The sequence below is a fragment of the Dreissena polymorpha genome, chromosome 7 (genome assembly GCF_020536995.1).
Source record: "Dreissena polymorpha isolate Duluth1 chromosome 7, UMN_Dpol_1.0, whole genome shotgun sequence".
In the NCBI taxonomy this organism is placed as follows: Eukaryota; Metazoa; Mollusca; class Bivalvia; order Myida; family Dreissenidae; genus Dreissena; species Dreissena polymorpha.
This window is the reverse complement of record NC_068361.1, coordinates 69,440,570-69,452,821: the sequence shown is the minus strand read 5'-3', so window position 1 is coordinate 69,452,821 and position 12,252 is coordinate 69,440,570. Positions and strand designations below refer to the sequence as shown.

The window sequence follows — 12,252 nt, the reverse complement described above, 5'->3', positions numbered from 1 at the left end:
ATCCTCCTTTAACCAAATTGTAAATTTTTCTGGCACGTGATCAATTTAAAAACAAATGATAAAGATCAATGTCGCAAGTAATTGCAATATTTAACAACAATTGCACATGTAGACGATTTAGGACCAAGTTGCGGATAGGGGAGAATACTCGGTTTACACACACTACTTGTTGTGTGTTTATTAGTGTGAACATGATCGTCTCCTTTTGGGGCAAAATTAGATTTAATTACGAGCATGATCAAGCAAATCTAGCAAAAGCTTCATTATTGGTTGGAAAGGAAATGGTTGCCCTATGCATTTTCAAACACATCCTTGCATTGTGTCGGTGTTTAAAACATACATATGTTATAGCAAAGCGTAAATATACTCAATTTTGGGTTATCTGTAATAGCATGCTGCCAATTACATGACACGTATATTCATGTCTATCTGATTGATCATTACCTTTAACTCAGTTGATACAGTACAAGCAATAGCTTCTGCATTTGCCAGAACAGATGACCCAAGACGATTGATTAAATTATTACAAGCGTTAATACTTAACTCAATTGCCAATAAGTTACAGTCAATCTTAAGCCTAACCCTTAAAAATTGGTTTAAACCTTATTTATGTGTAAGAAAGAAGCCCAATGGTAAATATCTGTTTTCGCCTTGTTAAGGACAACCGTTGCAGACACAGGAAAGATTGCATTGGGGCCTCAATTAGCGGACACCAGAACGTCGGCAAGTCCGAGCATTCCCTGGCCAGCTCCTTATCCAGTGTAGGACCAATCACAGTGGCAGCTGACTGCAGCGACCGAGGCTTCATGTGAGCATCATATCAGCCTCTTATGTGCTCTATACTAGAATTATCACATGTTTGTAAGAAAACGTCATCTCTCTGTATTCGTTTTTGTTTATTGGCTAGGTTTATCAAAAAGCTAACGCCGTATTGAGTTTAATTTCTTGTTATGCATCTTGTTAGTAAACAGAGTTTGTGATTAGTTCCTCCTAAAGGTTGTAATCAAGACGCTTTGACATAATAATTCTTATCTGCCTTATAACGTTACATGTGATATTTAAAATTGATAATTTATATATAAGTCTTGCTGTGAGCACATGCATTATGCCCAGTTTTCTCAGAACAAGACACAATTATAATATACATCAATCTAACATATCCGCCTGCAGGTACTACAGAAACGGGGTTTATTACAACCGCAACTGCAACGGCAACGTTCCTAACCACGCCATGCTTTCTGTTGGTTACGGAAACTCCTCTGGAAAGTACTGGATCATTAAAAACAGGTACGTAAAGAATAGGAATTTTATTGTGGACCTTTGATCGTGCTCGTTTTTCTTAGTTAGCCTTAATTAATACAAATACTGCTGTTATTTTGTAAGATTAAATATGTTGTTGTATATAACGACATATTCATATTAATACAAACCACTGAACGTGTGATATAACATATTTTCGATTATATATGCGTGTATTCTTAATAACCAAATTTGTAGCTGTAACCTGAATAACTATTTATATGCATATATATACATATTCATATGAAAGATGGCATAATTGATTTATATTTAAATGTGACGACAAATAGTGTTCTGCTTTTATTTCAGTTGGGGAACAACGTGGGGTGACAAAGGGTACGTCTTCATGGCCAAGGACAAGGGCGACACCTGTGGGCTGAGCAAATTTGCAAGCTATCCGACACTGTAAATGGTCAAGTCAGCTGCAACATTATAATAACTCTACAATCAGCTATACTCTAATATATAAGTGTTATAGTTTGTGTACGGACTTATATATACTTGTTTATATAGTTTATATTCATCGTGTTATGTATGATATGCAAGCAGGGTTTTCGATACATCAGTTTTTATTACCTGCATAATATTGTAAGGCAAATATTTCACTGGTATAATGCTCGTTACATTTACTTAGTTGACGCAGTTTATAATACCAACATTTGAACTTTTGCTTACATGGAAAATTCGTAATGCGTTGTTTATTTTTCTTAAACGGTGTATTGCTTTTAGGCAAATGTATGATATGGATGATAACATACTAGTTTGTGTACTTTTAACCAACAAACAGTTATCACTTCAAACGCAAGTGTTATTTTATTAACGTAAATGTACGCCAGATCCTTTGCTGTAACGCATCTTTTTTATATTTAATTAAACAATAAAAATATGATAAACATTAACAGATTTCTGACACAGTATTCGAACCAATGAGGTGTAAAATTGTAAAAATGATCCAACGTGAATTTATGCATACATTGACAGTTGAGGATACAATGAATATTAGCTTCGTTTTGAATAACGCAGAACGTTGCGCTATAAATTCACAACCAGCTAAGCTACTCTGTAAATAGACACTTTATGTTGTGTTTCTTGCATAAAAGTATTAAAATGTTTCATGCAAATGTGTCTTTGTCGTTATTGTGCATATCGATTTCTATATTTTATCGTCAAAACAATTCCAGTATATCGTTTTGTTTTTTTACATAACAGAGAAAAAACATTTAATTTTCGAGATTTCGTCAATTCAACGCTGTTTATTAGACACACTTCTGTGAGTTATTTTTATCCGCAAGCAATTAAACACATTTTCGTATGCATGAATACCATGCACCCGAATGGAAAAAAGTTGTCCTTTTGTCGATAGTCAAAGGAAAAACTAACATCAGTTCGCAACGAGAACGACATTTAGAGTTTTGTGATTTGTTTGTTTTTTTAACAGTAATTCGTATTTTTTTTACTATTATTGTGTTATTAGGTTTTAGAAAAATACGTAAATATAAAGAAAAAATACGAATTAATACATTAATTACATTTAATTTAATTGTTTGTCAATAAAGAAGTGCAAAGCATTATGACCACAACTTCAGCGCCTTAGGATTCATCTTATGAATTTTAACATCGTCAATATAGTTAATCAAAACGTGAAGTCAAATGTGTATAAATACATGCTGTTTATGTAACGTATTTTCTCAAAAGAACGTTGTTATTCAATCAGGAGAACACAATTTCTTTGTAGGTATAAGCGTTATTTGAATAATCTGTTTGGGGTATCACACTTTGATATCCCTTATTATGCTTTATACGTCAAATTAACAAAATTCAAAATGTACACCGGGGACATGATAAGACCACACTGAATAAAGGACCGCTATATGCTGCTTCATGCCAAATAGAACACCTCTTTGTGTTACAGAGAAGAATTTTATATGTAACCGCTTTTGACCACAAATACATGATTAGTTCAATACTCTAGTCTGGTGGCACATGCCATGCCAAATATCAAATGTTCGCGACTTATGGTTTCAAAGATGAAGACTGTTTAAGAAAGCAGGCTTCATACGTCTATTGTCTATCTGTCCATTTGTAAAAGACCTTTTATATTATAAATATTGCACGAACATTTGACATTGGCCTTTAATCGGAAGAGGATTTCTTTCCAACAAGAATACTGAGCATACACTTTGATATAATATTAGGTTGATGAGTTCTTAAGATAGTGTAAGGAAGCTGTTACAGAACATTGACTTCTGAGTAAATTATAAGTGTGAATTGTGTACAAAAATGGAGAGAACTTTTTCGACATACTATTTTCTAAATTCATTTTAAATGCGAAAGTTAAAAAAAAAACACGTTTACCAAACGTGGACATTTGTGAATACTCAATTTTAATTTTAATTATTTTTTATTTTTTATTTTCAATTTTAATTTAATTTGTATTGCAAGTAACGTTTCGTTTCACTAGGCTATATAATAAGAAATTAATGTATTTGCTTACCATATTCGTTATCGCGAAACATCGCACACATCCCGATTTCGTTTGCTGACTACTTATGTTTGAGGTCAATCAATCAGGTATCAAGGCCACAGTGTTCTGTAACAGCTTCCTTTACAATATCTTAAGAACGCATCAACCTAATATTATATCAAAGTGTATGCTTAGTATTCTTGTTGGAAAGAAATCCTCTATCGATTAAAGGTCAATGTCAAATGTTCGTGCAATATTTCTTATAAAAAAGCTCTTTTACAAATGGACAGATAGACAATTTAGCTGTAAGTTTTGGAAGGACGGGGGCATGCATAGTTTACACACTTCTCTTGATTTATGTTTAGAAGTGTGCATGCTTCTGATTTATTACCCTGTATTGTAAGGTCATCATTCACATTGAAAACAAAGATGAATCATCGAGATTCTCTGAGTAAATTGTAATACACTGTTATAATGTATGGCATAATTCTAATATAAGAATCTGTCTGATTGACAAGATTACCATTAAATCTGGGAACGGACTATTGTAAACAATTGAAGGTTATAGGTTCTGCACCTAGTTCTGGTTCTGCGACCATAAATAAGGTTGCAATCCTTACAAAAACTGTCATTGTTTGCGTAATAATCGTATGGAAAAAAATTGTGTAAACAAACGATAATTTAGAAAGCAATATTTGTTGATCTTACTTTTTTTCAATAATAGATTTAAGTTGAATTATAGAATATTTAATTCTTTGCTGTTATTGTATGATAATGTTTGCACCACTAGGAAATATTTCTAAACAATTGTTCTCACAATGTGATTTTCTATACGAGATTCTCGTTTCTGATATAATTATAAAAGTATAAACGCGCATCGTTCAAAACTGACCCACGAAATATTTGTGACCCCCACATATATGCAATATGTAGTGACTGTTTTAATGAAGAAGAGCTTTATGGGTTGTCATCAAAGCTTTTATAACGTAACGTTATATAATATTGCATCAGGACAATTGATCATATTATAACCAACCTTAATAATTGCTTCAGTGGCCAATTATTAGCATTCAACATAAAAATTATGCAATACGGTTTATAACGCCCTTGTTAATTTCATATGTTTTTTTTTTATATTAAGTATGGCAGGTGTAGTTACCGAAGTGATTGCATTGGAGCCTCAATTAGCGGATACCAGAACGTGGGCAAGTCCGAGCATTTCCTTATCCAGTGTAGGACCAATCACAGTGGCAGCTGACTGCAGCGATCGAGGCTTCATGTGAGCATAATATCAGCACCTTAAGCGTGTTATACTATTATAAGAAACCGTATATAAAATGTTTGTCATTTGAGCACCATATAAGCATCAGAACTGTTTACTAATGTAATGAGAACATGTCTTTAAATGTTCGCCGTGTGAGCACTATATCGGCATTAGGGCTGTTCTCTAATGTAGTGAGAAAACGTTTATAAAATGTTCGCCGTGTGAGCACTATATCGGCATTAGGGCTGTTCTCTAATGTAATGCGAACACGTCTTTAAAATGTTCGCCGTGTGAGCACTATATCGGCGTTAGGGCTGTTCTCAAATGTAATGAGAAAACGTTTATAATATGATTGCCATGTGAACACCATATCAGCATAAGAACTGTTCTATAATATAATGCGACAACGTCTTAATTATTTCGCCATGTGAGAATCATGTCAGCATTAGAACTGTTCTATAATGTATTGAGAAAACGTCTATTAACCGTTCACATGTTCACACTATGATTTGTTAAATTAGCTAAGCCTGTCAAAACGTTTTGGCCATACTATCGCGTTCAAACAAATCGTATACTGTCGTTGAACGGGGCTGTGTTGTGTTGTGCTTCTTAAGATTGTTATCATGATGATGTGGCCTCAGATGACTTTGAAATCTAATATTTAAGATGATTGATATAAAAATCATCAATACATCGGTCTTCAGGTACTTCCGAAACGGGACTTATTACAACCCGAACTGCAAAGGGAACCGTCCGAAACACGCCATGGTCTCTGTTCGGTTGGTTAACAGCTTAGCTGGAAATCTCTGGATCATTAAAAACAGGTATGTATAATTTATTAGGAATTCTATGTTTTCCCCATCTTCTCGCTAGCTCAACGACCACTTAATTTGCCTTATTTTCAACCATTTGTCAGTCATAGTAACTGTATTAATGTCGTGACCATTTTATTAAAATAAATCTAAAAATAAAAACCTTTTCCTGCATAAGTCAATTTTCAGACATGTCTAGAGCTTGGCAAATGATAAATAATTGTTTTTGCATTGACCCCAAAAATTAAATATGACAATGTTCATCGACCTCGAAAAACGCGTTTCCAAAGTATATTTAATTGTATTTTACATATTTGTTAACTGCGAGATATTTATATTTCGAAAAATTATTAATAGGTGTGAGACGTTTAGATAGAGCTGATTAATGTGTAGTTTTGGGATGTAAGCTGAATACGTATTTATATATGAACAATAAATGGAATAATGAATTGATATTTGCTATGTGACGACAAAAGTATTCTGCATTCATTTTAGTTGGGGAACCATGTTGGGTGACCAGGGATACATCTACATGGCCAAAGACGAGGCCGACACATGTGGGCTGAGCAAGTTTGCAAACTATCCGACACTATAAATGGTCGAGTTAGCTACAACACGCTGTAAACTTAACAGGCATATCTAGCCCGTTTTCTTCTCAACTGTCATTTCTTGATGATATACTTATTTATCTGGTGCAACATTCATCATGTCATTGATGATATGTAAACAGGGTGTCCGATAATCACTATATATTTCCTGCATATTACTGCAAGACGGGCAACAAGTTGTATCAAGCTCTCCCCACTAACGAAATTGTCGCAGGTTCAAGTACCAACATTAGAACATTTTTAATGGATCATCTGTAATACAATTGTTTTAGATCTCTATAACAAATGATTGCTTTTCTGTATAAACGCTATATCTTTTGTTCTTCTTTATTTAAGATTTACCAACATACAAGATAACTGCAAGCGTGATAGCCAATTTAATTACTGTCGGCGTATCCGTTGATGTAAAGCTACTATTTGTTATATAACAAGCATGACGAGATATATTAATTCGTGTATAATATTTAATAAATTTAAAATGTTTAAAACGTATTTCTGTTTCTCGAAGAAAAACATTGGAAAGCAAACTGCTTTCTATTCAATGCACTTCGTCACTGAAACGGACGAATCATGTGACGATGAATAAACTTGCCATAAATGCATATCAATCACCTTGACAACGGGGGTTTGCTTCGACGAGTAAAATTGAAAAGAATTACCAATAACTTCCGTGGAATAAAGCGATCTTTGACAGTTAAGACAACAATGACTACCGGTTACGTGAATAAAAATGTTAACTATGCTAAAAATGCACACCCAGCAATATTACTCTATAAATATACACTTTATTTTGTTTTGCTTCCATAACTAACGACGACTTTTAAGAAACGTACTCTATAGTATATACATATACACAAGGTAGACAACGCCGTAGAGTAAACAATAGCAAAACATTCGCTCACAAAAGCAAAAATATACAAAATAAACTGTATAATAACAGCCAAGACATTTTGCTTTCAGTAAACCATTCACGTGGCGATGCATTTTTATTCAATTGAAAAAATAAAATCATTAAAGTGTGTTTTTAGTTATTGTGGACAACTCATTACTATTTTCGACAGTCGTATATCTTATAGATATGTTTATAGAATATAGAGGACTTTTTATAAAATGGCAATTGCACGTTGCGGTATAATAATCTTTCGTATAAAAATGTTATATGCAAATGAGTTTTGTTCGTAATTGTGGACAGTTCCTTACGTAATTTGAACGTCAATACAAGTAAATTATGCTATTGTGCTTTCCTGTGTACATATCAGAGAGACAGATAAGTTATTCCTATGAATCAGGTGAAGCGATGCTTAAAAGACATTTAACTGTGTGTAGTTTTTTCTGCAAATCATAAACAAAGTTGGGTTTTTCCCGAAAAATAACCATAATGACCATGCATCTAAATGGATAAGCATTTATTTTAGAAAGCAGCTCACTACCCCATTTGTTAACCTAGATTCGTTTCATTAATCTGCTTAGAGTTATTTGAAAAATTACTACAAAAGTCAACTTTGTCAATAACATGTTGATTACAATTCTTAAATGTGTTGCATAACGTTAACACAATTTGATATTCTACTGTTGAACCATACAATATATCAAAGGAACAATACAAAAAGATAAATGGAATTTATTGGCCAAATGGCGGAATATAATTTACACCAGAATAGCACTAGAGTAAATAACACTTCAGCTTTAGACTAGCACTACAACTAAGGCATGTCGCGAAGGCGACCGGAAGTACTGCCCTAAAGGTAACCCCAAACCCAGTTGCACTAATAATTTAGCTTCTCGTTTATGCAATCACTGCCACCAGATAATGCACCGTATTCTATGCTATTTTGCAAGAGCTCCGCAACGTGCTCACATTTATTTATGCAATTTCTATATCAATGAACACCTGACTGGTTCGGAAATATATATCATTATACAAGCGCAATTGATAAGGCCAACGCAACCGGCCAACTAAATTCTAGGTACGCAGTACCTGCGATTGTCAAGTGCAATATATAATACAATATTCGCAATGCCACAATTTCCAAAGCCAAAAAGAGCTATTCCAAGTACGCCCGGGAGGTTAAGATCCGGCATCCCTTGCAACTCCGCACGCTGACCGGCCCAATAGGGGATTGAATCTCCCATAATCCAAACTTCTGAAATAATATTTATACAGGAGCAGTTACCTAATATATGACATATACGCATTCGAGTTCCACCTGCCCATCCGCATAATTTGATCGTTTGACACCCCTGTACTTGCTTAATGTGTCGCTCTGCCTTTTCTAAAACTGTGTGATTAAAAGGCATTGCAATCAAAGCCAGACTGAATTAAACATTTTTAAGCACTACTGAAAATTGATAACGCGTGACTGGTCTATAGTTATTGTGCACAAAAAGCCGACCCGATGTTACGGTCCTAATGCCAAAGTATAGTTTGAGGTTGCAAACTGGGCATATTAATTTATTTGTTTCACAAGGAAGTCTCAAATTAATAGGATTTCCAAACTGATTAGTTTTTGACTGTCTTAAACATATCAAAACCTGCTGATGACCGGCGGCCAGCCGCACGTCTTCAAACAAAAGTGACATATTGCCATTATGTGTAAAAACTAATTCGCTGATTCTAAATATACAAAAAAATGCCAATGTAAAGATGAACAATAAAGATTCGTAATGATCATTAGCGACCATTGGAAGAATTGAACATACTTTTTCCAACATAGAGATCGTGATAGGGGCTCTTTTATCCACGACAGGCCTTTGCCTGCGACAACCCTGGAGTATTTTGCTTACAACAAATATGTCCGAAATGCAGTACCAACCATTAATTCTATGATAAAATGACAACCCAGATATGTATGTTGTTATAGAAGACGGTGAATAATGCTTCTCGAAACAATGCGTAACAAACATAATTACATGGCTACATGGAGCTGGCCATACTACAGCTAATCTATACAACTCCCTGAATTTATTAAATGAACATATCGCCGTTTTATATGCTAATTGCTTGTTTTTAGAAATGCCTGCGAGTACCAATTCGTTAGTTCTATATTGAATATATACCAGAGATAGGCCGGCATTGGAGTTGCTGCCGTGTCCGCCAACGGGACCAGTCTCCGAAAGCGCTCTTGCATTTCCGGTGCTCTCGTCTGCGCGTAGACGCTTTGCAAGTGGCGCTGCTGCGGGTGCCGCCTCTGGTTCTGACCCAGGAACTGCCGGATCTCGTACCGGCGCCGTTTCCGCCGCAGCCCTTCTACGCACGCCGTCTGGCCATTGGTTCCACCGCCGTTGCCGGATTGACCGCCGCTCGCTTCCCTCGTTCTCCTGTTCGTTCCCGTCCCGCTATGGCCTTTCCTGTCCGTCTCCGCACGCCTTTGGTTCTACCCGACATTGTAGATATATGAATATGTATACACAAGTTGTTTCAGCGACAGCTATTTCGAAAAGAATGAGAAGGCATGGTGCTCTGGTTTATATACCTATGAGTGACGTCAGAAAGTCACTGAGTGACGTCAGAGGGTCACTATTAAATCGATTTCGTCATGGATTATTATCATCTGCTAGTATCGTATAATCGCACTAGATTTAAACATTTCTTTACCGAAGACATGTATTCGCTACTTCAAATAAATGAAATTATTTTTTTATATAAATAAATTTTTATTATTAACGTTATTTCACAATGGGATCTACATTAACAAGCAAATGATGAGGTTTTCATATGAATAAGTATGTTTACAACATAGATAGTGTTTTATACCTTTATTAAGATAAGTAAATGTTTTGTTGAATTACGATTTTATTAATGACTCAAAAAATTACTTTTGTCAATAACAAGCGTGAATGAAAAAGTCATCGAATAAAATAGCGCTTACAAATCAAAATGAAGGCTTCAAATAAACATATATAATACAAATCTCGGCTTTGTAAGATAGTATTCAATATGTATAATAAAAATTTATACTTACATGTGTTTACATACATCATTTTTATGTGAATGATAACGCAATATACTTTGGATATTTTCAAACAAGAGAACTAATTTTCTTTGAAAAAGATTTGGGTCGCCAACTTGTTTACTAAGGCATGGCTTGTTCCGGACCCAGTAGCTTAATTTGATTTCTCGTTAAAGAGGGCTACAATATGATGACACAGACAAAATATTTTATATATTTTCATGGTTGGTTCGGAGAATTTTTTTCTATGTTATTATGCTTCAAAAGTAAAATTACAACACTCCATCTCTACACCCAAAGGACAAGATTGGAACCCACTTGGTAGATGACCGCTATAAGATGTAATTTGCCATATATAACACCTCTTTACCTTGTTCTTATTTAGAAAATATGTTTAATATGTTTGACTCAATTTATCACAGGGGAAGGATTAGTTTAATACTATTTGAATACACATACAGAATATCAAAGCTCCTCGATTAGTGGTTTCAAAAAATATGGGTTAACGCAAGTAAACTACGTAAGTCCATATAACTCAATTGACACTTGAGGCGTGACAAGCTTTGACCCAGATGCTTGATCTAAATACATGTTTTACAACACTATTAAGTGTATCACGTTATTGTTGCCCGTTTCAAAATTAACCGCGCGTTAAATGTTCATGTTAAATGTACTTTGTCATTTCCCTATTCCCTCATGGGCTAAAAACTTATGATTCTGTTAACTCAATGGTGTCAATATCGAAATCCGGTTCCGGCTCCCTCGTGTCAGATATTCGCACATAAAGAACTTTTCTCAAGATGATTTGAATAAGTATGGTACGTTCTGAACAAAAGCCATGCCCGATAATCGGTATTTCAACAACTGAGTAATAATGTTTTATTTAATGTTTAGTAACGATGTTAACAACAAAGATATTTGTTTGGCCTTCATCAGATTATTAAAGCCTGAAATTTAGTGATGCAAAATAAATCAGTCTTATTAGGGTATAATTATGTTTTTGTTTAATACTAAATAGCGATATTTACTATTGAGATTTGTTTGACCTTCATCGGATTATTAAAGCCTTTAATTAAGACGTACTGTTTTGGTGAAGCTCTGTTTTCATTCCTCACAAACAGTCATATGTTTGATTCAACCCTTGAATACAGAATCGACCGTTTTGCAGAAGCTGGATTTCCCTGACCCGACTGGGCCAATCAGGACTATGCGATTATCTTATATCAAACAATGCATAGGTTTGATCGACTGAACCTCTGGCATGAGCTCCCTACCCAACTAGATCGTATGTAGTTGGTATTATAGAGTGTTGTTGTATGTGATGCTTAAAGCTGCGGAAAGTAATTCATTAATTTAAGGTATTTAAATATTAACCATTATTTATGGAAACAATTACGCTTTTCAACCAGTGACAATTGTAAGCTAATCGAATAGCGTCACTTATGTTTGAATATAAGGCATTATCTTCGTTATCCTTCGTTATCGTTATCGTTATCCTTAGACGGTAACTTATAAGTTTTGACTTGTAACTTATAATTTCTAAGTGTTTTACATCACAACAGCGAGCTTACCATCGTGTTGCTAAATCAAGTGAGACTGCTGGAATGTAAACCGACCTCATCATTTATGGTGTATTGGAGATTTACAATTTGCAATTAAAGGCCCTATAAAGGTGACGATCCGTTATTATTTACTGATTTTTAAATATTGGTTTCATATTTTATTTATAAAGGTTATCAAAAAACAATATATATATGCTATTGGAGATTACCGTAAAAAATGAGCAATACAACTTGTTTTGAGCTAAAATACAGTGTCCTCCAAGTGAATTGTGTTTACAAACAATCAGTTTATT

At 34.5% G+C, this 12,252-nt stretch overlaps 1 protein-coding gene across 5 annotated transcripts in view; it reads left to right on the top strand.

Annotated features, from left to right (window-relative positions):
• Positions 1 to 12,252, top strand: part of LOC127837684 (procathepsin L-like) — a 54,942-nt gene that overhangs the window by 4,775 nt on the left and 37,915 nt on the right. Inside the window, exons 7-9 of one of the 5 annotated variants that reach the window (XM_052364950.1) lie at positions 660 to 808; positions 1,171 to 1,287; positions 1,609 to 2,420. The exons of 2 other annotated variants lie outside the window; for them this stretch is intronic. In XM_052364950.1, coding sequence (XP_052220910.1) covers positions 660 to 808; positions 1,171 to 1,287; positions 1,609 to 1,708 — 366 coding nt within the window. In that variant the 3' untranslated portion in view covers positions 1,709 to 2,420. Of the gene's footprint in view, positions 1 to 659; positions 809 to 1,170; positions 1,288 to 1,608; positions 2,421 to 12,252 lie in introns of those variants that run through there. 2 more of the 5 variants (XM_052364952.1, XM_052364953.1) reach the window with 2 other exon arrangements.